This window comes from Ostrinia nubilalis, chromosome 2 (assembly GCF_963855985.1).
Source record: "Ostrinia nubilalis chromosome 2, ilOstNubi1.1, whole genome shotgun sequence".
In the NCBI taxonomy this organism is placed as follows: Eukaryota; Metazoa; Arthropoda; class Insecta; order Lepidoptera; family Crambidae; genus Ostrinia; species Ostrinia nubilalis.
Genome location: NC_087089.1, coordinates 1621651 through 1648590, shown reverse-complemented (window position 1 = coordinate 1648590; position 26940 = coordinate 1621651). Strand labels below are relative to the sequence as shown.

At 43.3% G+C, this 26940-nt stretch overlaps 1 protein-coding gene across 1 annotated transcript; it reads left to right on the top strand.

The window, feature by feature from the left end:
* Positions 1 to 197: 197 nt before the first annotated feature.
* Positions 198 to 25119, top strand: LOC135079502 (116 kDa U5 small nuclear ribonucleoprotein component). The gene is made up of 16 exons (XM_063974162.1): positions 198 to 465; positions 720 to 949; positions 1261 to 1512; positions 2028 to 2285; positions 3057 to 3298; positions 4792 to 4925; positions 5502 to 5688; positions 7153 to 7293; positions 8205 to 8417; positions 12521 to 12656; positions 13803 to 14001; positions 15437 to 15579; positions 16045 to 16181; positions 17870 to 17990; positions 18798 to 18990; positions 24946 to 25119. Exons 1-16 carry the CDS (start codon positions 275 to 277, stop codon positions 25097 to 25099), a joined length of 2931 nt encoding a protein of 976 aa, XP_063830232.1. The 5' UTR covers positions 198 to 274; the 3' UTR covers positions 25100 to 25119.
* The last annotated feature ends 1821 nt before the right edge of the window (positions 25120 to 26940 follow it).

The window sequence follows — 26940 nt, the reverse complement described above, 5'->3', positions numbered from 1 at the left end:
CATGCGGTCACAGATTTAAAAACACGCATGCCGTGCCGTGTTGAGTGCATGCAATGGTGCCGGACAGCCTACTCTTGAGTTTTTGGTGCTGGTAACACCGAAGTAGGCGCGTTTGAGGTTAGTTGTCAAATTTGAACAATTGAGAAGTAGACATACTCCACAGATATGGATGACATACTCTCTAATCTGTGTTGAGAAGCGGCATTTGTTTTGGTGGTCATTTTCGAGGATATTTTTGATTATTTTGCTATAAGATATTTGATCCTTGTTCAAAATGGACGGGGATCTCTATGACGAGTTCGGAAATTATATCGGCCCTGACCTAGAGTCGGATTCCGACGATGACCAGAGTGTTTACGGCCAGGACAACAGAGACGCCGATGAGGATGCCATGGAGGAGGACGAGGACGCTGATGCGGAGCCCGAGGTGGCTCCTATGTCCGTCGTCCTTCACGAGGATAAACGGTGTGTACATAATATGCAATAAAGTTGTGGTTTTAGGTTATAAAAACGGCAAACATGATCATGTTTTTGTTCATGCACTTGTGTATGAACCACATGAAACGTATAATTTTCTGCAATATAAACATTTATAAGCCTATAAACTGACCTTGTAATCAAAGTACAGTCATCCAACATGATACTTTTTACTAATAATAATTTTACCTATTCAGTTTTCCCATAAATATGGCACTTATAAAAATGACATCCTATTTTAGGTATTACCCTCAAGCAGTAGAAGTCTACGGGCCTGATGTTGAAACGGTAGTACAAGAGGAGGATACACAAGCACTAGACAAGCCGCTGGTGGAACCTGTGAAGCACAAGAAGTTTCAAGTGCAGGAACAACAGTTACCGGAGACCAACTATGACATGGAGTACTTGGCGGATATGCTGGATAATACCAATTTGATGAGGAATATCACTTTGATGGGACATTTGCATAATGGTAAGTATCCTTTTGTTTTTGGACAGAGAAATAAACTCAATAGATTTCAAATTAACTGTAAAGCTATGTTATTGTTTTATTTTTACATATGACAGGAAATTGAAGATACCTCATAGGAAACTCTTGACATCCCTACTAGAATTCTTCTAGATTTGTTCTTAGAATGAGTTGCTGGTTTGCTGTTTAAACTCTTGATTTTAACAATCAACTGCTACATTAATCTACTTTTATGTAATAGAGTTGGTTTTTAATTAAATAAATGGTCAGTAATTTTAATGTAGGTACTCTACACTGAACACTTTTTTCCACAGGTAAAACTTCATTTGTGGACTGTCTAATGAGGCAAACCCACCCTGGCACCATAAACAATGACACTACAATCCCGATGCGGTACACGGACACATTATTTGTGGAACAAGAGCGAGGAGTGTCTATCAAGTCTATGCCAGTCACTCTGCTCCTCAAGAACATAAAGGGAAAGTCACACTTGTTAAACATCATGGACACACCTGGACATGTTAATTTTAGTGACGAAGTCACAGCTGCTTTGAGGATTTCTGATGGTATGTTGAACTAATGTAAAAGATCTTTGGATGCATTTGAATCTTTATGAACTTCAAGCGTATGTCAGTACAACCTTAGCATTAAACGGGTCTTTAAGGAAATGTATGTACAACAATGCAATGTAAGCAATGTAAAAAATGTTAAAGTTGTTAAATAAACTTTTTTTTTTTTTTTCTTTTTTTTCTTCTGTTAGTCTTAAAATCATTGCATGCAAATGATTGGTGTCTTATTGTTAAAATTCATATCCTGTTGAGTTTAATAGCCTTTGTTATTAATGTTTTCTATGATACTAGTAGTCTAGAATAGTTATAATTAGGTAGTTGATACCAAAACCAATAATTCCAAGATTCAATAAGTTCTTTATAAAGCAGTTGACTAGGTTTTCCACTATTGCTTACCATGTTCTCAGGTAGTTACATAATACTTTGCATAGGTTCTTGATGAAAAAAAAGTTCATTCTTCTTCATTTAGCTCATTATTCACTTGATTAAGCCATTGTTATTAATATCTGCAGGTGCGGTGCTATTCGTCGACGCAGCAGAAGGCATAATGCTGAATACAGAGCGTCTGCTACGTCACGCAGTGCAAGAGCGCGTTCCTCTCACACTGTGTATCAACAAAATCGACCGCCTGATCTTAGAACTGAAGCTGCCGCCCGCAGACGCTTATTACAAGCTGCGGCATATTATTGACGAGCTCAATTCCATGCTGGAGACGCATCAGCCGCAGGATAACCCCACGGAACCTGCTACAGTGTTTTCGCCACTTCTGGGTATGTTCTAGCAGTCGTAATACTAATTGGTATCTTTTTTATTTAGTTTTGGCTAGGCTTAAGACAAGCATAGAGCAAAGCAGAGAAGTCCAATTTGATTATTCAATTTTACACTGGAAGTAGGTAATATTATACTTGTTAGGCCCGATTCGACCAAACTTTTATCTGAGAATAACTCCAGGTATAACTGGCACATTGACAGTTTCAGTATGGGAAATATGTCAAAACTGACGATTTATTCCGAGTTTAATATTTACTTTTTTTTGGTCGAATCCACCCTTAGTGGGTTAACAATAGTCTAGTAATCGGCAGCGACCGAATTATCTCTGATATCCCCACTAGGTGGACCGATAATCTGGTGAAGGTGGCTGGAAAAACCAGGATGCGGGCAGCGCAGGACTGGTCGTTAATCGTTATAGAAATCCTTGGGGAGGCCTTTGTCCAGCAGTGGACGTCATTTGGCTGAAACAAACAAACATCTAGAGCCCGGTCTGTGAGCACGTAGAATTTTGTCCAATGATCCCAAGCTACCCATCCTTATCGCTCGCGCGTAATTATATTGCTGTCGCGACTGTGCGACGGGCGCCCGAAGTGAGTGTGCGAGCGCGACAGCAACATAATTACAAGACAAAATTCTACGTGCTTACAGACCAGACTATAGTGGACGTCATTGGCTGAAAGTAATGAACATTTAGTTCAGGCTTTAAAAGACTGTAAACTGTAGCATAAAACGCTCTTTATTGAATAAACAATTTATTCATCTTCCTTCAGGCAACGTGTGCTTCGCCTCATCGTTATACGACGTGTGCTTCTCTCTTGGGTCATTTGCTGCGATGTATGCGGCGGCGCACCCGGGCGCGGGGCTTCGGTCCGCGGAACTGGCCGGCTGGCTGTGGGGAGACATCTACTTCAACGCTAAGACCAGACGCTTCACCAAGAAGCAACCGCACGCGTCTGCGCAGAGAAGCTTCGTGGAGTTTATTTTGGAGCCGCTTTACAAGATCTTTGCTCAGGTATGTGTAATATAACAGCCTTTCAGTAGGATAAAGTATGATTAAGACCACTCCCCATTCTACCGTGGATGTAATAGAGAGAAACATGCGAACATAAGGCCACCCGGGCGCGGGGCTTCGGTCCGCGGAGCTGGCCGGCTGGCTGTGGGGAGACATCTACTTCAACGCCAAGACCAGACGCTTCACTAACAAGCAACCGCACGCGTCTGCGCAGAGAAGCTTCGTGGAGTTTATTTTGGAGCCGCTTTACAAGATCTTTGCTCAGGTATTAAAATAAAACAGCCTTTTGGTAGAGTAGAATAGGATTATAAACACCCCCCACTCTCCCGTGGATGTCGTAAGTGACGTCAAAGCGAGAAACAAACGAACATAAGGCCACCCGGGCGCTGGGCTTCGGTCTGCGGAGCTGGCCGGCTGGCTGTGGGGAGATATCTACTTCAACGCTAAGACCAGACGCTTCACCAAGAAGCAACCGCACGCGTCTGCGCAGAGAAGCTTCGTGGAGTTTATTTTGGAGCCGCTTTACAAGATCTTTGCTCAGGTATGTGTAATATAACAGCCTTTCAGTAGGATAAAGTAGGATTAAGACCACCCCCCATTCTCCCGTGGATGTAATAGAGAGAAACATGCGAACATAAGGCTTCCCGGGCGCGGGCTTCGGTCCGCGGAACTGGCCGGGTGGCTGTGGGGAGACATCTACTTCAACGCTAAGACCAGACGCTTCACCAAGAAGCAGCCGCACGCGTCTGCGCAGAGAAGCTTCGTGGAGTTTATTTTGGAGCCCCTGTACAAAATATTTGCTCAGGTATGTGTGACATAACAGCCTTTCAGTAGGATTAAGACCACCCCCCATTCTCCTGTGGACGTCGTGAGAGGTGACTAAGAGAGAAACAAATGAACATCAGACCAAGCTGGCCGGCTGGCTGTGGGGAGATATCTACTTCAACGCTAAGACACAACGCTTCACCAAGAAGCAACCGCACGCGTCTGCGCAGAGAAGCTTCGTGGAGTTTATTTTGGAGCCGCTTTACAAGATCTTTGCGCAGGTATGTGTGATATAAGAGTCTTTCAGTAGAGTAAAATAGAATTAATTTAAGACCACCCTCACTCTTCCGTAGATGTCGTAAGAGGCGACTAAGGGAGAAACAAACGAACATCAGGCCTCCAAGCTGAAAACATTGAATTTTCGGATAGATCCAGTTTCTTCTGTAACCTATTATTGACACAGTTTGATAGAGCTCATGAAGCACTTTCAGAATCAGTAACTAGTTTTTTTGTTATCTTGTATAGTTTAGAAATAATAGAGTAAGATCGCTAACTTATCGTTTTCACGCTGTATAGACGCCCATTGCTCGCTCCTCTTTAGCCCTCAGCCAACACTTGGATACATCAATCTTTCGAATAGAAAAACGGAAACAAAAAAAAATATAATTATGAATTATACTGCCTATGCTTTGTCTAGATTAGTGCTAACAATGGTTACTCCGTTCCAGGTGGTAGGCGACGTAGACGATACATTGCCGGCGGTGCTGAGCGAGCTCGGCATCAAGCTGACGAAGCAGGAGGCCAAGCTGAACGTGCGGCCGCTGCTCCGGCTGGTCTGCAGCCGATTCTTCGGGGATTTCTCGTGAGTAGCGTATACTATAAGGACGAGTTTCCTATGTCTGTTGTGAATGACTAAGGGCGTTTCGTAAACGCGCGACAGCATCGCTACTAACGCGCGTTAGTCGCATTTGCAACGCACTACAGAAGTGATGCCAACCTTTTACTAACACGCTACAGCAGCGCAACTGCATCGCTACTAAAAGTCGCCGTATGCGAGGGCCCTAATGTTTTGATTTTTATACTATTTTTTTTACTTTAGACACATAATATTGATGACTTAGAAATAAATGTTTTTCGACAGCACATCATGTGTAACCGTTGCACTGCAATCGACGCTTGATTTCGCGAGTACGTTAGAGTGATATGAGCCCTGCCCATTGCCACTTCAGGTAATCCGTCGGCTGTGTCAGCGATTCGATCTCGTAAAGGAAAGGTGGACCGACGACCTCATAGAGGAAACAGGAAGGCGCTGGAATGCAGGCCACCAACCGGGTGATGTGGAAATCATTGGGGGTGGCCTATGTTCAGCAGTGGACGTCCTGTGGCTGAAATGACGATGATGATGGTGATATCAAGTTCAACATGTGTTTTGTTTCAGTGGCTTCGTGGACATGGTGGTGACCCACGTGCCTTCGCCCCTCGACGCGGCGGAGCGCAAAGTGGGCCACACGTACAGAGGCACCGAGGGGGCATTACGCGAGGACATGCTGCGCTGCGACCAGTCCGGCCGGCTCGTGGCGCATACTGCCAAGATGTACCCCACTGATGATTGCACCTTCTTCCTGGTGAGTGGGCCACGCGGGGGGCACGGGGGGCACTGCGCGAGGACATGCTGCGCTGCGACCAGTCCGGCCGGCTCGTGGCGCATACTGCCAAGATGTATCCTACCGATGACTGCACCTTCTTCCTGGTGAGTGGGCCACGCGGAGGGCACGGGGGGCACTTCGCGAGGACATGCTGCGCTGCGACCAGTCCGGCCGGCTCGTGGCGCATACTGCCAAGATGTACCCCAATGATGACTGCACCTTCTTCCTGGTGAGTGGGCCACGCGGGGGGCACGGGGGGCACTCGAGGACATGCTGCGCTGCGACCAGTCCGGCCGGCTCGTGACGCAAACTGCCAAGATGTACCCTACTGATGACTGCACCTTCTTCCTGGTGAGTGGGCCACGCGGGGGGCACGGGGGGGCACTCGAGGACATGCTGCGCTGCGACCAGTCCGGCCGGCTCGTGGCGCACACTGCCAAGATGTACCCCACTGATGATTGCACCTTCTTCCTGGTGAGTGGGCCACGCGGGGGGCACGGGGGGCACTGCGCGAAGACATGCTGCGCTGCGACCAGTCCGGCCGGCTCGTGGCGCATACTGCCAAGACGTACCCTACTGATGACTGCACTTTCTTCCTGGTAAGGGGGCATACACACCAACCTGTATCGAAAAATTGATGAGCAGCGCAGTGTGCCGCGGATGCGTGTGACGAGTTTCCACGCCGCGGGCGTGCACTAAGGCTAAGAACTCATGGCGCGATTTTCACCCGCGCCCGCGGCGGTTGCGGGCCCGCAGCTTCTGTAGAATGCAGATACTTATGTTAAAACTAATGCACAAACTCACGACGCGGCTTTCGCCTGCAGCGGGCCCGGTTGTGACCATTTTGTATCAGTGACTTAGATTTAAAATCGCGCCGTGAGTTCTTAGCATAACCGCGCAAATAACCGCTCCCGTGAGTTTTGAAATAAAACCGCAAGCCTTCTTTCACACGATACCGGAGCGGCAGCGGCACCACCGCCTTCTCGCTTAGATTTGTATGGCCGGCCGCTGCGTAGAAACTCGCCGCCGCCACCGGCGTCGTGTGTAATTCTTCTTAAAAATCCTAGGGTGATTAATTGACGGTGTCGTTTGAAAGCAGCCTAATAAAGAAAATAAAATAAATAAATAAGTAGACGCACGCGGCGGATATATTCACTGTGGAGCGCAGAGACCCAGTCAGACGTCTGTAGCGGACACCCGCTCTGTGCGCCCTCACAAGTTTTAGGCCTTAAAAGCTACAAGCTACAATCCTACTGGACTACTATTTGAATTCTAATCCAAACCTTCAAGAGTCCAAATTTTAACATTGGATCGCGGATGTTGACGTATGATAACCGTGGTGAATTATTTATAGTTGCCACGCCACCATCAAACCTTATTATGATCGTGTGGTTCACATTTTTTTTTCAATACCAGCTAAATATTTAATTGATTTATCACCAGGTTCTAGCGCGGATAATGTCAGGCACATTATACGCGGGGCAGACGGTGCGAGTGTTAGGAGAGAACTACAGCTCGCACGACGAGGAGGACTCGCGAATCATGAACGTCGGCCGCCTGTGGATATACGAGGCCCGGTATAAGGTCAGTTGTATATTAATCTAACTAATTTTATCATCATCATCATTTCACAGATGAACATAGGCCTACCCAAATCATATCCAGATTGACTGGTTGTCAGAGGCCTGCAACCAGCGCCTTCCTTCCTGTAACCTTTACTAGATCATCTTTTATTCTTCATGAGCTGGCCAGACGGGTTGGGGTGCCCTGATGTTCGCATATTTCTCACTAGCTTTTGCCCGCGGCTTCACCCGCGTGAAATTTCGTTTGTCACAGATCGTCATAAATAGCCTATATGTTATTCCGGGTTGTAAACAATAATACTGTAAAGTTTCATCAAAATCCGTTCAGTAGTTTTTGCGTGAAAGAGTAACAAACGTACATCCATCCAGACATCCAAACTTTCGCATTTATAATACTAGCTTTCCGCCCGCGGCTTCGCCCGCGTGGAATTTTGTCTGTCACAGAAAAACTTTATCGCGCGCGTCCCTGTTTCAAAAACCGGGATAAAAACTATCCTATGTTCTTTCCCGGGACTCAAACTATCTCTATGCCAAATTTCATCAAAATCGGTTGCGAGGTTTAAGCGGGAAAGCGTAACAGACAGACAGACAGAGTTACTTTCGCATTTATAATATTAGTTGGGATTAGCAGGATATTTATCGCATAGTTCTTATTTCTCCTTTTACGTCATCCGCGGGAAGACGGAGTGACCCTGTTCTACTCTTGTCTAAAACTAAAATCAATGGGGGTCAAAACGTGGCATTTATTAATTAGATGAGCGAGCACTTACAGCTTGACGTTTCGGTTGTGTTACTTGTGTTGCTACAGCCATGGTTATTCTTGCGTGTAGAATCGCCGCAGTTCTTAATAATTTAATGGAGCGCGTTATAGTTAAAAAATAAAGTACTTAATAATTTGGCACATGCCCCCAGGTGGAACTGAACCGCGTACCGGCCGGCTGCTGGGCGCTGATAGAAGGCGTGGACCAGCCCATCGTGAAGACCTGCACCATAGTCTCCGCTGAGGAAGACGAGGAGCTTCACACTTTTAGGCCGCTGCGATTCAACACGCAAGCCGTGGTCAAGATCGCTGTGGAGCCGGTCAACCCGTCCGAGCTGCCAAAGATGTTGGATGGACTCAGGAAGGTTTGTTTCTCTTTAAGACCTCCCCTTAGAGCCTACGCTACCTACTTGCGCAGACGCACGCAGCTGGTGTCTCTCTTTTTCCCCTAAAGATTTCCACATGGACCGGTCCTGCGCTGCTAGCATCCATCATGGACAGCAGTCTATGATCATTAGATCCTGAGTCAACTGAGTTGGAAAGCCCGTCAACCCTTCCGAGCTGCCTAAGGCGGTTATCACACTGCGCCGCGCTCCGCCGCGGAGCGCGTGATTTACATATAAAAAATAACGCGCGCGGACGCGTTGTCAGTGTGAAGTGCCGCGCGTGTTTTCTATACAAACTGAGGTACTTGCATACAATGATTAAATCTGTCGCCCCGCGCTCCGCGGCGGAGCGCGGGGCAGTGTGATAACCGCCTAAGATGTTAGATGGACTCAGGAAGGTGACTATCAATGTGTAGGTAGTACTGCCTCCTAACACCTGGTGTCAAGAGGCGAGGAGCTTCACACTTTTAGGCCGCTGCGATTCAACACGCAAGCGGTTGTCAAGATCGCTGTAGAGCCTGTCAACCCGTCTGAGCTGCCTAAGATGTTGGATGGACTTAGGAAGGTTCGTTTATCCCTTTCTCTCTCTCTTAACTATTGGACGAACATAGAAAGGTACTTTTCAAAGGTGTCAGAGGATCAGGAGCTCATACTTTCCGGCCGCTGCGCTTCAACACGCAAGCGGTTGTTAAGATCGCTGTGGAGCCTGTGAACCCGTCCGAGCTGCCAAAGATGTTGGATGGACTTAGGTTCGTTTGCCTCTCCCTGAATTCAGAAGCTTCCTATTACCTAATTCGATGGCTCCTACGTATAAAGGCGAAACTGCCGCTTACGCCTTTTTCCAATTATTTAAGCAATGATTTCATTTTGCTCTAATCTACAGGGTGTTTGGCGCATCGTGTGCCAAAATTATTTGGCGGATAGAATGGGTCATTTCCTATATTTTCAGCCCCCATAACACGTTCCATGCCAGTCGGCTACTTTTATATGAATTATTTTAGTAATTTCACCAAAATACCCAAATCGCATCATTAAATTTCGATTTTAAAAAAACTACTAGGTATAGCCTCAAAGTAAATATTTTGTTTTGACGTGCATTGATGTAGGGTTGCATCAAATCTAAATTTACTGGCAAATATTATCTAGTTTTTTTTTAATTCAGCTTTGAAGTTTTCCGAAAAGTTAAAAATGGACTGAACAATTAAGTTTACATGGCTATAATAAAAAAATTAAAAGAGATAGCGATCTTCGGATTTTATCAAAACTTCTCTAGTCTATCCCCATTCAAACGGTATACTAATCTTGTTTAAATAATAACAACAACTTCACAAATTCCTTAAATTAGTGCATTGACTCTACTCGGACTGATATTCAAATTTTGAATTTTGAACCTTTTTTTTACTTTACAATAAGTTCAAAGCAGGTAAAAACTTCACAAAATATTTACTTTGAGGCTATGCCTAGAAGTATTTTTTCAAATTGAAATTAAATGATGCGATTTGGGTATTTTGCTGAAATTAATAAAAAATAATATAAAAATAGCCGCCTGGCATGGAACGTGTTATGGGGGCTGAAAATATAGGAAATGACCCATTCTATCCGCCAAATCATTTTGGCACACGATGCGCCAAACACCCTGTATAACGTCAGTAAGAAAAAAAAATTTTTTTTCCATTAGATACAAAATAAAATTTTAGGCAAATAGGCGTATGTGCAAAACTACGCCACGTATAAAGCCCAATCATACGATTCGTCAATCTATACGAGTAGTTGCTTACATAAATATATATTTTTTATAATCCAAATCTTAAATAAAGCCATGAAAATATTTAGCAAATTGTTTTATTTATAAATTATGACACATTATACACCGTGTTACTTTGCATTCTTGCCATATTCACAGAGATAAAAGTAGGGAACAATACCTATTATTTAAGATAAACAAGAGACTCCCATAATGAAAGTACACTAAGATTTTAGTAAATTTGGTTTTTCAGTACAAATTGGAATAAACCAATTTTGTCTCGCACGTTCTACAGGTGCAAGTGGAATAAACCTAGTGGGCGTGGCCTAGTTCTTAATAATCTGTTGATTTATGGCTCTGGGTACCAGCCTTTTTATCCAGTCATAGGTAATAATTATTTTAAAATACTCTTCAGTTGATTTCAGATTTCCCTTTCTACTTTACGGGCTTAGGACCGTCAAAAATACGTAATAATTATTAGGGTTTTAATTAATTTATAACATTGTACCCTATTTTTACAAATTAAATATTAAGTATGAAATGAAATCACCTTATTCACAATTAATTATTTATTAATAAGTTCCTACTTACAAAGTTTACATACTGCGAAGCAAGTGTTTTAATAAGTTCCTACTTACAAAGTTTACATACTGCGAAGCAAGTGTTCAAAGTGGCCTCCGTTCTGATCATCTGATCAAGGCACAGTCTAGCACTGCGAAGCGTAGGTTTTTCGCTTTAGTTTTCGCAACACATAAACGTTTTGTCTCACAGTTTCACTAAAACAATCCTTTCAATCCCTGTTTATCTCTTCTGCGCATACCAGTCGTTTCAAGTCACTCCAAAAATCCATTGTTGTCAGGTCCGAGGATCGTGGTGGCCAAGCTACCAAGCACCCCTCGTCCAATCCACTGTTCACCAAACGTATTATTGTGGGGGAGCACCATCCTGCTGGTAGTAGAGCATTTGGTGTAACGCTAAGGGTACGTCATCAAGCATTTCGTCTAAGACGTCTTGCAGACACTCCAAGCACCATTTTGATTAAATTATTCGTTGTTTGAATATGCTTCAGACATTTTTGTATTATTTATAACGTGATTTGTGATTGATGGATTTCTCAGTTTTTTACAAGTGTCAAAAAGACATTTTAAAGACAATAGACTGCAATAGATATTTAAAAATACAATAAAAAGTAAAAAAGTCTCCATCGCCATCGCCAACAAGTGATGTGCATGCGTTACGATAATTAGTGGTGTGTTTAACAGATTGTCGATAAAATAAAATAATAAAGATTAAAAAAAAAATTTTTCGGGCATTATTTTTTTACGGATTTGTGTTCAGTATCAGTAATATAGTAACCTCTGTAAATATGGCAAGAATGCAAAGTAACACCCTGTATAGTTATTTAATTTTTAGCGTTAAGAGTCGCATCTCAAACTAATTTAAAAATTATAAATAACTTGAAAAAATCGAACTGCCTAAGGCATCGTGGGTTCAATTCCCGCCTTAGGCAGTTCGATTTTTTCAAGTTATTTATAATTTTTAAAAATATGACACATTATGTTAAAAGACCTAACTAAATCTCGAGCACAGTATATGGGCGTATTTGCGTTAAAACGTAATAACGATACATTAAACAACTTTTTCTAACTGATTTATTATTAATATAGCACATGATAACAATTAAAATAATTACATGCATAAATAAACAGAGTAATCGCTTAAAATATTATATTTACGTTGTCATTTAAGTCTCTTTACGTTGAACAATATACATGAAATGATAGAAATGTGACGACGTAAAAGGGCAATGCGTAAAATCTCAAAATATATAAGAAAAATATAAAAATTGATAACAGCAGTAGCAAAAGCATTACATGTTAAGGCTAAATGTGAAATTTCATTAAATTCGTTTTAGTAGGTCAGAAGATATGACCCAAAAATATGTTTCTGGCCACTAAAATGGCTCTCCTGTAAAATTTACTTTTTTCACTTACGCCAGTATACGTAGGAGCCATCGCTATACTAGATCGTCGGTCGACTGAGTGGGAGGTCACACCTACCGGCCGCTACGCTTCATAATGGTCCCGCTGCTGGACAAATACCTACTCTAAAGTTTTCTACAATGACTAGTCCTGTCCTGTCCGCAACCAGGCCGTGATCTTTATTAAATCGTCAGTTTACTGAGTGAAAAACCTGCCCTACATTGCGTTTTCTGCTCCGTGGTCGCCACTCTAGAACTTTTCTGACAAAACGGCCCAACGACCATCACTTCGGAATTGTAATCCTCTTTACAAGCAAAGTAACTTACTAACAATAAATTATTTAATTATTGTTTTAGGTGAACAAATCGTATCCCCTCCTTTCAACGCGCGTGGAGGAGAGCGGCGAACACGTGATATTGGGCACGGGCGAGCTGTACCTGGACTGCGTCATGCACGACCTGCGCAATATGTATTCGGAGATCGACATCAAAGGTCAGTGACCTCGCAAACTACGTCATTTGTGATGTGATGTATATTATGTTACGGTCAAAGTGATAAATGTGAAAATTATGAATAATCGCCGGTTATTATGAATAATTACCGCATGATTTGGTAAATGTGATTAATATGAGGTCATTTATGTGTGTATAAAACTAAATAAACACCTTAACCTATTTTTCACTTTAAATCAAAACATTATGTTATAGGCATCATGGAAAAGTAATATTATGCAAGAAACACTCCAAACTCATTATGCCAAATTATATTAATATGTGATATCAAAACGTTCAAAAGTTTGGCTGTACACGAGCACGTCCACAATATGTTGTTCTCTTTTATGAAATTTGTTAGTACTAAGCTTGAATTATTAAATAATCACTGTTAAATGTGATTCATTTATCACTTTTACCGCGATTGTCGGTAATTATACATAACCGGTTATTATTAATAATTTTCAATTTATCACATTAACCGTAACATATACTTTCTTTAATAAAGGTTTTTTTCTTTGATAAAGATAAATAAAATTACTCGAAGGGTTGCGCTTTGTATTCAGCTGGAGGAGGAGTTGCGCGACCCGGAATCTGGCAACGACACGTGACGTCATCGATCATCTTGTCAGAGCTTCGGCGCGCGCATGTCGTTCGTGCATTAACGCCTGGAGGCCTAAGCGCGCCGCGATAAGCTTTTGTCGCGCCATTTTATTGTTTTCACGATAAGCACATACATTTGCCATCTAAAATCATCGATAAGCGACCTTTAGCATCACCGTGGGGGCTTTTACGTGTATTTGTTTTGTATAATTGACAACAGTTATGATCTTTTGCGGTCCACTTAGTGGGCAGGCCCCCTACTAGGTGGACCAACAATCTGAAGGTCGCTGGAAGAACCTGGATGCGGGCAGAGCAGTGGGTCTAGACAAAGTGCAAATTATAATCGCAAAGCCCCTTTTTTGTATGGAGTTTTGACGGATTCGATTTTCGATTCGATCAAAAAGTGCGTTCTGTCTAGGGGGGCAGGACCCGTCGTTATGGCAATCCTTGGGGGAAGCCTTCGTCCAGCAGTGGACGTCATTTGGCTGAAACTAACGATGATCTTTTTGCCAAATAAATTTAAAAATAACCATTTCTTCCCCAGTCGCGGACCCGGTAGTCTCATTCTGCGAGACAGTAGTAGAAACCTCATCGCTGAAGTGCTTTGCGGAGACGCCCAACAAGCGAAACAAGCTGACCATGATAGCGGAGCCGCTCGAGCGCGGGCTCGCCGAAGACATCGAGGCCGGCGCCGTCTGCGTCACGTGGGACCGCAAGCGCCTCGGCGAGTTCTTCCAGACCAAGTGAGCACGGGACCATTCCCACCTCTCGTTCCCACCACTGCAACTCCTGTGTAGCCAGGATCTACAGCTTGACGGGAAGAACACAGGAGGAGTTCGAAATTAAGGTTTGACTTCCCTCCATTGCAAAGCGGATGACAGGTGACAAACAAAGGTTTAAAACCTTTAAGAAAATATTAGAGACCTAAGGCCTTTAAAAAAACTAATTTCTTTTTCTGGTCTATTCACTCTAATGACGAATACATAAATAGTAAATATCTGTTAAGTCTAAATATTGCCAAACAAAAATTTTTTCACTGATGGTCTGATGTCATCATGATGCAGTTCAGTCAGATTACGCAGCAAGTAAACTACACTTGCGAGCAAAAGTATGGAATCACTTACATGAAGTTGTTTCCACAAGTGAGCACGCTGCCACGAGGCACAGTCATTAGCTAGCTCCACGCTCCACACAGGCGAGGACATCGGGCCGGCCCGTGTGCGTCACGTGGGACCGCAAGCGCCTCGGCGAGTTCTTCCAGACCAAGTGAGCACGGGACTATTCCCACCTCTCGTTCCCACCACTGCAACTCCTGTGTAGCCAGGATCTACAGCTTGACCGCCACAAAAACCCAACCAATGAAGGTCAAGTTTGTCTCGGGGGAAAGTTAAACTGTCATTGGACCCGCAACTAAATTAATCAGAAGAATATAGGAGTTCGAAATTAAGGTTCGACTTCCCTCCATTGCAAAGCGGATGACAGGTGACAAAGGTTTAAAACCTTTATGAAAATATTAGAGACCAAGTGAGCACGCTGCCACGAGGCACAGTCATTAGCTAGCTTCACACTATACAGGACGATCCACCGAGTTGTGCCACGCGAGGCACTTCTGCAAGACTGTAGTGTACTTCTGTGCGACGGTAGTGACATTCTGCTACACAATAGTATCATTCTGCGAAACTTAAGTGTTAACCGTGTTCACACCGGACAATCTACCGTGCTCTGATTATGTGCTTCAAGGGCCAGTCGGACCCGGTAATGTTGGCACCCATTTTGCGGGACAGTAGGATAATTCTGCCAGGCGGTGGGGTTTTTCTGCGGGATAATAGTTGAGACGTTCTTCGCTAAAGTGCTTCGCGGAGACACCCAATGAGCGCTACAATCTGACCATGATCGCGGAACGTTAGCAGAGTAAATACAAATGAGTAGGTCATCTTCATAGAAACGCGTGGTTTAGCGGGGAGTTGCGCCGAATTTTGTCAGTGTGTGCGTGCGCGCCGCATACGTATTGGCGCGCTCACATACAAACCGCGCTCGATGCGTTTCTATGAAGATGACCTACTCATTTGTATTTACTCTGGTGTTAGTCACTTTCTTGTCGTCGGCAGAACGAGTGTCTTCACTGTAGTCGAACCATAGACGACTTTAACATACACTAACCATATAATTCTTCCCCAGATACGACTGGGACTTGCTGGCGGCGCGTTCGATCTGGGCGTTCGGGCCCGACACCACCGGGCCCAACATCCTGGTCGACGACACGCTGCCGTCTGAAGTCGACAAACATCTGCTGGCCTCTGTCAAGGACAGCATCGTGCAAGGCAAGTTGATAGTAGCTGGTTTATTACAGGAACGAGGGTTAAACATTTCTTTTGATTCGATTAGTTTCGATTGCGCTCTTATTTATGTAACTACTATCACAAACTTTAGTCCGCGAAGAAAGTAATGAAGTCGACAAACTAAAAATTCGTTTCGTATATGAGACCTACAAAATGTTGGTATTAATTTTACGTGCGCATTGTTTTGATTTTTTGAATTACGCCCGCGATGTAACACAATTTCATTTTTGTACAGTTGTTCTGGCTAAGAAATCGTTGGTTTTAATAACCGGGGTCACAAACGTGGTGTCAGACTTCGTGAGCTGTCATGCGTGTCTGGCGTATGCAATATGCCCCCCTCTTTAACAATCCTGAGTGTAAAATCAAATTACATAAGCTGACATCAACCAGCACTTTCTTCTTCTAATATTTACTACTTGTAATTTATTGTGTAATATGTTTGTTTAGGCTTCCAATGGGGCACGCGCGAGGGCCCGCTATGTGAGGAGCCCATCAGAAACGTGAAGTTCAAGATCCTGGACGCGGTCATAGCACAGGAGCCGCTACACAGGGGCGGTGGGCAAATCATTCCCACTGCCAGGAGGGTCAGTACATAATATTTAGGGCGAGTTGCACCAACTTACTTTAACCGTAACTATAACCATAACGGTTTTTTGTATGGAGTTACTTAAAGTTAAAATAAAATGGTGCAACCCCGCCTTAATCATCGTCAGTGCTCATTGGTTTGCAGCTCAGATCATAGAAGGGAATAGATGTGAAACGGGGGCGTGGCGCGTGTCCCCGCGATATGCCCAGAAACGAACATCGGCCGCGTAGCTAGGTTAGTCGCGATTCAGTCGTACTAAGGAAATGTTCTCCGATATTTTGGATAATGCGTCGTTATGTGCAATAAAACAAGTGAAACGAAGAACTACAGGAACAATGGAGTCATTTACTACATGTAAGTATTGCAAATCCATTGGTATTTAGCTTATAAATAAAAAAAACTAAACATTTTTACGAACGAATTCAGTGCCGTAACAGTTACTGCGATATCGAAATCAGTGGTGATAAAAATTCTAACACACTTGTACATTGACGATTTAGTTAGCAACTACTTTATGTCATGCTCAACTACTGCGCAATGTATTTAATTTCTTCCGATATCCACTGTCGTGTGAAAATACACAGTACGGCCGCATGTGCCGGTCGTAACATAGTGCCGTGCTCGTGTTCTAATGCGGTTTCCTATTATCGATAAATATAAGTAAATTATAATTTTCTATTTTGTAGTTTTAAATAAAAAAATGATGTGTTACTTGCGATTATAAGATTTTACAAAAAAAAATATAAACAGTAGAAGTAATTAGTAACTGTCAACTATGTAATTACTATAAGAGCTAGTTGAAAGCCTAATATAGGCATTATTTTTGATAAACATATGCGGTACGCAGATCGCCATAATTAAAAAAAGTAAATGCGTGATAGTAGTTAATAATAACGTATAATAATAAAAAGGTTTTCATACATAAGCATTTTGTGAAACCAGTTTCGAGCCTTGCCCCTAGCGATTTAAAGTATCGATATCTTGTCGACTCCATTTTATCTTTGTTCTCTCACTAGCATTTTCTTAGTGTGCGTCACGTAACGCGGCCATTGATTGGCCATTGATTGGCCATAAGGCACGCCTTCTGGCCAATCACAGCACTTTTAAGCCGGTTGCACATGTTGTCGTAGACTCACAGTCGCTTTGTTTTTACACAGTTGAATGTGTGTGTGGGAGCTGTGGTGGGGGAAATGTGGGGACACTGGTTCTCGTTGTAGTTACGCGCGACTTCATATCTATTCTCTTTCTATGATCTGAGGTTTGCAGTCTGGTTGTTAATGCAAAATGTTCAACCGTATAAGAATCAAAGCCATAATGAATTTCCGTCAGTAGAATAAGCCTTCATTTACATCTTTATCTTTCGATAGATATTGAAGAGCTTCTGTATAAGGCCTATAGTGAGGGGCCACGTTTCCGATCCATAAGTTATCTATATCTATACCTACCTGGATCGTTTGTCCGAGGTAGACAGACATACTTGTCAACAATCTCGAGAATTGAGCTCCCAACTGAAACTGGGTAGGGCGCAACATGGACATTGAAGAAAGAATTTTCATTCTTCACTGAAAATCTTAGCTTCAAGTAAAAAGCGCTATGTACTTTCACTCAACAGACCAGTGTTTTCCAGGACTTTATAACGTGGCGCAACCTGTTCAATCATTTTCACAGTAGTATTATTGTGTGCAGGTGGCATATTCTGCGTTCCTGATGGCGACGCCGCGGTTGATGGAGCCCTATTTATTCGTGGAGGTGCAGGCGCCCGCTGACTGTGTCTCAGCAGTTTACACCGTGCTCGCTAAGCGGAGAGGTCAGTTACTTATTACACGCGCTTACACTAGGTTTATTATTTTCCTTGATTGTGCTTTACTCAGAAGAGATCGTTATGAGAAAAACTTCTTAATTTAATCGTTCCCAGTCGACTTCTGAAAATGCTCGTCGAATAGCTATAGCCGTGTCTACACCGGGCGCATGAAAAGGAGTATACGCATATCATGTCATGCAGCAGTCATCCTGCTCTTTATTTAGCAGTGTGGCTCGGGGGAGTCCTTTGTCCAGCAGTGGACGTCATTCAGCAGAAAAGAACGTGTCTCGCGAGTTCATGCCGCTTGGTGTAGACGCAGCTTATTTGGAATGTGTTATTTTTTACAGAAATCTCATGTAGAGTCAGCGTCAAATAATAATAATAATATCTTTTGACAATAATATCTTTTGACAATCTCACACAGCGCCATCTAGCCCCAAAGTAAGCAATTAATATGCTTGTGTTATGGGTGCTAGCTTAACGGATATACTACTTATATACTTTTTTTTTTCTAAATACATACATATTATACATAGTAACACCCAGACCCGTCACAGAAATTAAAATTCATCATTTCAATTTCTGCCCGGCCGGGAATCGAACCCGGGACCTCTCGGCATAGTAGTCCGTTCTGAACCACTACACCAAACGGCCGAAATAGTTCGTGGCTAAAAAGTCGACTACATATCCTTATTCCAATTGTGACAGAACAACTAATGAAAAAGAGCCATTACTCGTCCTACCATAACATACCACTACTTTAGGGCAATCAAGTCCAGCTCTTCAAAAACTCAGTTTGACTCTCCTTTCCAGGTCACGTGACGCAAGACGCGCCCGTGCCGGGTTCACCATTATACACGATCAAAGCGTTCGTGCCGGCCATCGACTCGTTCGGCTTCGAGACGGATCTACGCACGCACACGCAGGGACAGGCCTTCTGTCTGCAGGTGTTCCATCACTGGCAGATCGTGCCTGGTGACCCGCTGGATAAGACTATCGTTATACGGTGAGCAGGCTTTCAATATAATTCTGTTTAGTTCAAAGGTATAGCCTGACCAGGAACATAAAAACCCTGGCATAGAGGCGCGTCAATTGCATTTGATAGTGCAACACTGAGTACAGTCGTACCTGTGTTAAATTAATATGCTAACTTTATGTATCAGAATTCAGGATTACGGGCTAATTTGATATTTTCATAAATTAACGAATAATCAAATTCAGAACTTGAATATTCAACTGCAATGTCTGCTCATGAACGCTTCAAACTCGGTACTTCTTTCCCAATTCCATAAAATTCAACACTTAGAAAGTGACAAAAAATTTTAAAATTGGTAGTTGAAACAAACTACAGCTAATTTTCATAGTGGACTGTACTATACGATAAACATGTCAGTCAATTTGACAACCTTTGTCGGAAACATTATTCAATGAAAATATTGTTCGAACCCTTAGTATTTCTCTTCGACAAATACTTTAACACATTGTGAACCACTTTTCTTTCACGACTATAAAAAGATTTTAGCAATTTAATTCACAAAATCAATTGCGCACATTTAAAATAAAGTTTGTTTACACTTTGACAGCAATAGACTGACATGCAAGGTGACATTTCAATGAAGTTTTCAGTTACTGTTGCCATTAAAAGAAATTAGTACCATTAGTTTTCCGCAACATGGCGAGGGTTTTTATGTTCCTGGTCAGGCTATAAACAACAACTGTGTTAAGGCACAGCTATAGGCGCGGCACTCCAAGAGCCGCTATATTTTTTTGACATGGTACAATGAAACTGACGGTGGCGGCGGAATGTGTGGGAAGACCGAATTATTTAATTTCCGCGGGTGTACGCACCGCCAGGTCTTCTGTCTTCAGGTGTTCCATCACTGGCAGATCGTGCCTGGTGACGCAAAAGCTGAGGCTGAGCGGAGTGATGTGAAATCTGATTGATTATTTATTATTCAAATTCAGTTTGTGCCTGTTGTATAGACCCAATATATTGAACTGTCCTATCCGTGACATTGACAGCGGGGCGCCACCGTCAATACTGGATCGCTGGTTCTGATTTTTGCCACGTTGGAAACTATATATAGTTGAACGATGGTGGCGCCCCCTGTCCATGAGTTTGGTGGGACAGTTCAGTTTAGTTCATCTATAGCCTGACCAGGAACATAAAAACCCTGGCATAGAGGCGCGTCAATTGCATTTGATAGTGCAACACTGAGTACAGTCGTACCTGTGTTAAATTAATAGGCTAACTTTATGTATCAGGATTCAGGATTACGGGCTAATTTGATATTTTCATGAATTAACGAAAAAATATTATTATAGGTAACCTGGTTTAAATAAATTAAATGAAAACATCAATCGAGCTAGTAGGATTTATTTTATTATTCATCAATAATCAAATTCAGAACTTGAATATTCAACTGCAATGTCTGCTCATGAACGCTTCAAACTCGGTACTTCTTTCCCAATTCCATAAAATTCAACACTTAGAAAGTGACAAAAAACTTTAAAATAGGTAGTTGAAACAAACCACAGCTAATTTTCATAGTGGACTGTACTATACGATAAACATATCAGTCAATTTGACACCCTTGTCGGAAAAATTATTCAATGAAAATATTGTCCGAACCCTTAGTATTTCTCTTCGACAAATACTTTAACACATTGTGAACCACTTTTCTTTCACGACTATGAAAAGATTTTAGCAATTTAATTCACAAAATCAATTGCGCACATTTAAAATAAAGTTTGTTTACACTTTGACAGCAATAGACTGACATGCAAGGTGACATGACAATGAAGTTTTCAGTTACTGTTGCCATTAAAAGAAATTAGTACCATTAGTTTTCCGCAACATGGCGAGGGTTTTTATTAGAGATAAAACGGATATCCGGCAACTATCCGGTAGGCCGGATATCCGGCCTAAATTTACTATCCGGCCGGATACCGGATAGTAGCTCACTATCCGGCCGGATACCGGATATTAAAAGACTACGAAAATTTCCTATAATAAAATGAAACACATTAATCTTTGAGTTAAATATCAATTAAATGGCTTATAATAATGACGGTTTTTATCTAAAGTCCAAAAAGTTACAAAAAAGCCATATTAAGGCCTTTCAAAATTTCCTTTCTGGGCTATTCACTCTATCTAATGACGAATACATAAATAGTAAATATATTTTATTGTCGAAATATTGCCAAATAAAATAGGCGATCTTTTTTTCATTGATGGTCTGATCACATACAGGGTGACTTTGAAATTGTTGGCATCCTTTTAATAAAGACTCATGATACATAGTGCATTCCCCACTTTGACTTACTTTTGACTTATGGTCCTATGTCCCCTAGATGGGGCAGAGGGCGTCCACAACAGTCCTCCATCTCGTTCGGTCTTGAGCTTCTCGCTTGATCTCGCTCCAGGTCTTGCCGATCTTCTTCGCCTCGTCCGCTACAGTGCGCCGCCAAGTTTGCCTGGGTCGACCACGTTTGCGTTTTCCTTGGGGATTCCAATCCAGAGCCTGCTTAGGGATGTGATCGGGGTCCCTTCGGAGAGTGTGACCAATCCAGTTCCACTTGCGGCGCTTGATCTGCTGGTCGATCGGAATTTCGTGGCAGCGTTCCAATAGCTCGACGTTGGAGATTTTCTCGGGCCAGTATATGCCGAGAATTCGGCGAAGGGAGCGGTTGATGAAGACCTGCAGCTGGTGCGAGATAACCTTGGTGACCTTCCACGTTTCACACCCATAGAGCAGAACGGATTTAACGTTGGACCCGAATATTTTGATCTTGACCCTTCGGGTCAATTTCCGTGACTGCCATATGGGGCGAAGTTGTGCGAAGGTAGCTCTGGCCTTGGCAATGCGCGAAGTGATGTCCTCTTCGGTACCTCCAGTTTCTGACACGACGCTCCCGAGGTAGGTGAAATTGTGGACTCGTGCCACATCCTCTGCACCAATCCGTAATGGCGTGCAATTTCTCACACCAGATCGCATCTCTTGGGTCTTCCGGCAGTTAATTTTGAGCCCTGTGATACCCGCTTCTCGATGTAGGTCATCAAGTTTGGATTGCATATCGTGATGCGTGTGGCTCAGCAAACAGAGGTCATCGGCATAATCTAAGTCTTCTAAGACTCCGATTATACCCCACTCTATTCCACGCCGTTGGTCTTGATATGCGCGATTCCCATTCCCCAAATATGAGACAAATCCAATGAGATTTTTTGACATTATTTTAACTATGTATTTGTATTAGTGTGCTCTTAAAAAGAGTTTAAAACTATTGTCCAGTCAACAGCACATCATCCTATACATTTGGTTGCAAAATAACACTTCATCATTTCAGCTATAGGACGTCCACTGCTGAACATAGGCCTCCCCCAATGCTTTCCATGTTGATCGATCGGCCTGCGTCCAGCGCTTCCCTGCTACCTTTACGATGTCGTTGGTCCACCTTGTAGGTGGACGTCCCACGCTGCGTTTTCCGGTACGCGGCCTCCATTCCAGAACCTATCTGCCCCATCGGCCGTCAGATCTGCGTACTATGTGCCCTGCCCATTGCCACTTCAGCTTGCTAATCCGTCGGGCTATGTCGGCGACTTTGGTTCGTTTACGGATCTCCTCATTTCTGTAGCACTTAATACATTGAAATAAGATGCCACAGTAATACAGTATGAAGATTGATGTGCTGTCTGTACAAGATTTCAAATATTGACATTTTAATTCATTTGATATGACTCATATTTGGGGAATCATGAGTAAAGTCTTATTTTAAAAAGAATGCCAACGATTTCAAAGTCACCCTGTATAATGCAGTTTAGTCAGATTACGCAGCAAGTAAACTAATTGAATTTTCGCTATTCAATCACATACTTACGATGGCAACCGAAATCGCCCGAATTGATCTGCCCCTTAGACTAGTGGCAAAATCTGACATTCTATTCGAACGAATTCGATTTTCGAAAAGTGTGACTTGTGTTGTCTACTAGACCCACTGATCGCGTTAGAAGCACCTGTGCGGCGCTAAACTCGTTACGACATGCAACATGACAATGGGACAACTATCCGGCCGCCGGATATCCGGCTATCCGGCCTAACAGCTCGCCGGATATCCGGTATCCGGTATCCGGCCAAACAACTATCCGTTTCATCTCTAGTTTTTATGTTCCTGGTCAGGCTATATTATTATTTATTAATTGTTTGTAATATATATCATACAAAGCGAACTCGGAAACCACCTCCACAAAATCCACTATTAAGGTCTGCATTTGGGGTGATAATAGTATCTAAAAAATTTACCATAGAAAAAAATCAGAAAGAGCTCAAATTAGGTATAGCCTGACCAGGAACATAAAAACCCTGGCATAGAGGCGCGTCAATTGCATTTGATAGTGCAACACTGAGTACAGTCGTACCTGTGTTAAATTAATAGGCTAACTTTATGTATCAGGATTCAGGATTACGGGCTAATTTGATATTTTCATAAATTAACGAAAAAATATTATTATAGGTAACCTGGTTTAAATAAATTAAATGAAACCATCAATCGAGCTAGTAGGATTTATTTTATTATTCATCAATAATCAAATTCAGAACTTGAATATTCAACTGCAATGTCTGCTCATGAACGCTTCAAACTCGGTACTTCTTTCCCAATTCCATAAAATTCAACACTTAGAAAGTGACAAAAAATTTTAAAATTGGTAGTTGAAATAAACCACAGCTAATTTTCATAGTGGACTGTACTATACGATAAACATGTCAGTCAATTTGACAACCTTTGTCGGAAACATTATTCAATGAAAATATTGTCCGAATCCTTAGTATTCTCTTCGATAAATACTTTAACACATTGTGAACCACTTTTCTTTCACGACTATCAAAAGATTTTAGCAATTTAATTCACAAAATCAATTGCGCACATTTAAAATAAAGTTTGTTTACACTTTGACAGCAATAGACTGACATGCATGGTGACATGTCAATGAAGTTTTCAGTTACTGTTGCCATTAAAAGAAATTAGTACCATTAGTTTTTCGCAACATGGCGAGGGTTTTTATGTTCCTGGTCAGGCTATACCTACATATAAGGGACTTGGGAGTGACATGGGAAGGTGTTTTTGAAACGTCAGCGAGACTCTGTCAATTCATAATGTCAATTTCACCCCTCCCCTGCCGCTCACCTCAGGATCTGAAGGTTCGACCAAACGAACGCGTGCAGCCCACGTGCGCGATGGCGATGGCGATCAGATGTAAACGCATTGATCGACATCGCCATTGCACTCGCGGGCTAATCGCGTTGGTTTAGCCGAACCTTGACTCAGTTAAACCAGAGTAAATACAAATGAGTAGGTCATCTTCTAAGAAACACACCGAGCGCGATTTGTATGTGAGCGCGCCAATACGTATGCGGCGCGCACGCACACACTGACAAAATTTAGGGTGTGGATTAGCGGGGAGTTTCGGCGTATTTTGTCAGTGTGTGCGTGCGCGCCGCATACGTATTGGCGCGCTCACATACAAACTGCGCTCGGTGCGTTTACATACAAACCGCGCTCGGTGCGTTTACATACAAACCGCGCTCGGTGCGTTTACATACAAACCGCGCTCGGTGCGTTTACATACAAACCGCGCTCGGTGCGTTTACATACAAACCGCGCTCGGTGCGTTTACATACAAACCGCGCTCGGTGCGTTTACATACAAACCGCGCTCGGTGCGTTTACATACAAACCGCGCTCGGTGCGTTTACATACAAACCGCGCTCGGTGCGTTTACATACAAACCGCGCTCGGTGCGTTTACATACAAACCGCGCTCGGTGCGTTTACATACAAACCGCGCTCGGTGCGTTTACATACAAACCGCGCTCGGTGCGTTTCTATGAAGATGACCTACTCATATGTATTTACTCTGGTTAAACGCTAGACCTATTGTAAAGATTCATTATGTTTTTCCCGCAGCCCGCTCGAGCCGCAGCCCGCCACGCACCTGGCGCGCGAGTTCATGGTCAAGACGCGGCGCCGCAAGGGGCTCAGCGAGGACGTGTCCATCAACAAGTTCTTCGACGACCCCATGCTGCTGGAGCTCGCCCGCCAAGATGTACAGCTCAATTGAATAAATGTAGCTTAATGAAATGCTGTTTTATTTATTCGTGAGAAAAGGGATTGTTACTTCGCAGTGCTCCTTTGTCACCCATAGCTAAAACTCCAATGTTTGCTTGGTATGATGATATTGACTGTTTGTGCGACGAGCAGTAGGTATTAGTTCAACCACAGTCCGAACAGAAAATTACACACATGGAGTCAACTACTGGTTGTGTGGTTTGGTAGTGCGGTGGGTCAGAAGGGAATGCGCGCGATCCAGCGCTGCGTAGATCCGGCGTCAAGGCCATAAGAAATTATTTTGCATTACTGAATCCCTCCCTAAATCGCGTTTCAAAACGCTCTCTGGGTGCAACATACGCTCGTATACGCGCGAAAACATTCGCGGCGAATTCGCCTTCCTGGACAAGGCCTTATAGGTGCCTGAGGTATGGGAGCGGCACGGGAGGGTGTTTTTGAGACGTCATTAGAAAGACTTCAGATTTGTATACTCTGGCACATCATAATATCAATCGTCACCCCTCCTATACCTCAGGATCTAACTCATTTCTGTTGGAGATTGATAGATTTTTGAAGTTTATTAAAGTTAAGGTAAGATGGTGCAAGCCAGCCCTAAGATGTCGCCCGCAGCCCGCTCGAGCCGCAGCCCGCCACGCACGTCAAGACGCGGCGCCGCAAGGGGCTCAGCGAGGACGTGTCCATCAACAAGTTCTTCGACGACCCCATGCTGCTGGAGCTCGCCCGCCAAGATGTACAGCTCAATTGAATAAATGTAGCTTAATGAATGCTTGTTTTATTTATTCGTGAGAAAAGGGATTGTTACTTTCCAGTGCTTCTTTGTAACCCATTGTTAAAACTCCAGTGTATATTGACTGTTTGTGTTTGTGCGATCTAGCGCTGCGTAGATCCGGCGTCAAGGCCATACGGAATTATTTTACACTACTGAATCCTTCCCCAAACGCTCGCGTTTCAAATCGCTCTCTGGGTGCAACATACGCTCGTGTTCGCGTGAAGACATTCGCGGCGAATTCGCCCTCCTGGACAAGGGCTTATGGGAGCGGCACGAAAGGGTGTTTTTGAGACGTCGTTAGAAAGACTTCAGATTTGTATACTCTGGCACATCATAATATCAATCGTCAACCCTCCCGTGTCGCTCCTATACCTCAGGATCTAACTCACTTCTGCTGGAGTTTGATAGACTTTTGAAGTTTGTAAAAGTCAAGGTAAGATGGTGCAAGCCAGCCCTAAGCATGTCGCCCGCAGCCCGCTCGAGCCGCAGCCCGCCACGCACCTGGCGCGCGAGTTCATGGTCAAGACGCGGCGCCGCAAGGGGCTCAGCGAGGACGTGTCCATCAACAAGTTCTTCGACGACCCCATGCTGCTGGAGCTCGCCCGCCAAGATGTGCAGCTCAATTGAATAAATGTAGCTTAATGAAATGCTGTTTTATTTATTACACGTGAGAAATGCGGATCGTTACTTCCCAGTGCTTCTTTGTCACCCATAGCTAAAACTAAAACTCCAATGTTTGCTTGGTATAATGGTATTGACTGTTTGTGCGACGAGCAGTAGGTAGTAGTTCAACCTCAGTACGAACAGAAAATTCCACATGGTCAATGCGCGCGATCCAGCGCTGCGTAATAAGAAATTATTTTGCATTACTGCATCCCTCCCTAAACCGCGTTTCAAATCGCTCTCTGGGTGCAACATACGCTCGTGTTCGCGTGAAGACATTCGCGGCGAATTAGTCCCTCCTGGACAAGGCCTTATAGGTGACTAAGGTATGGGAGCGCCACGGGAGGCTGTTTTTGAGATGTCAAACGTCAGCGAGACTTCGTATGCTGTCACGTCATAAT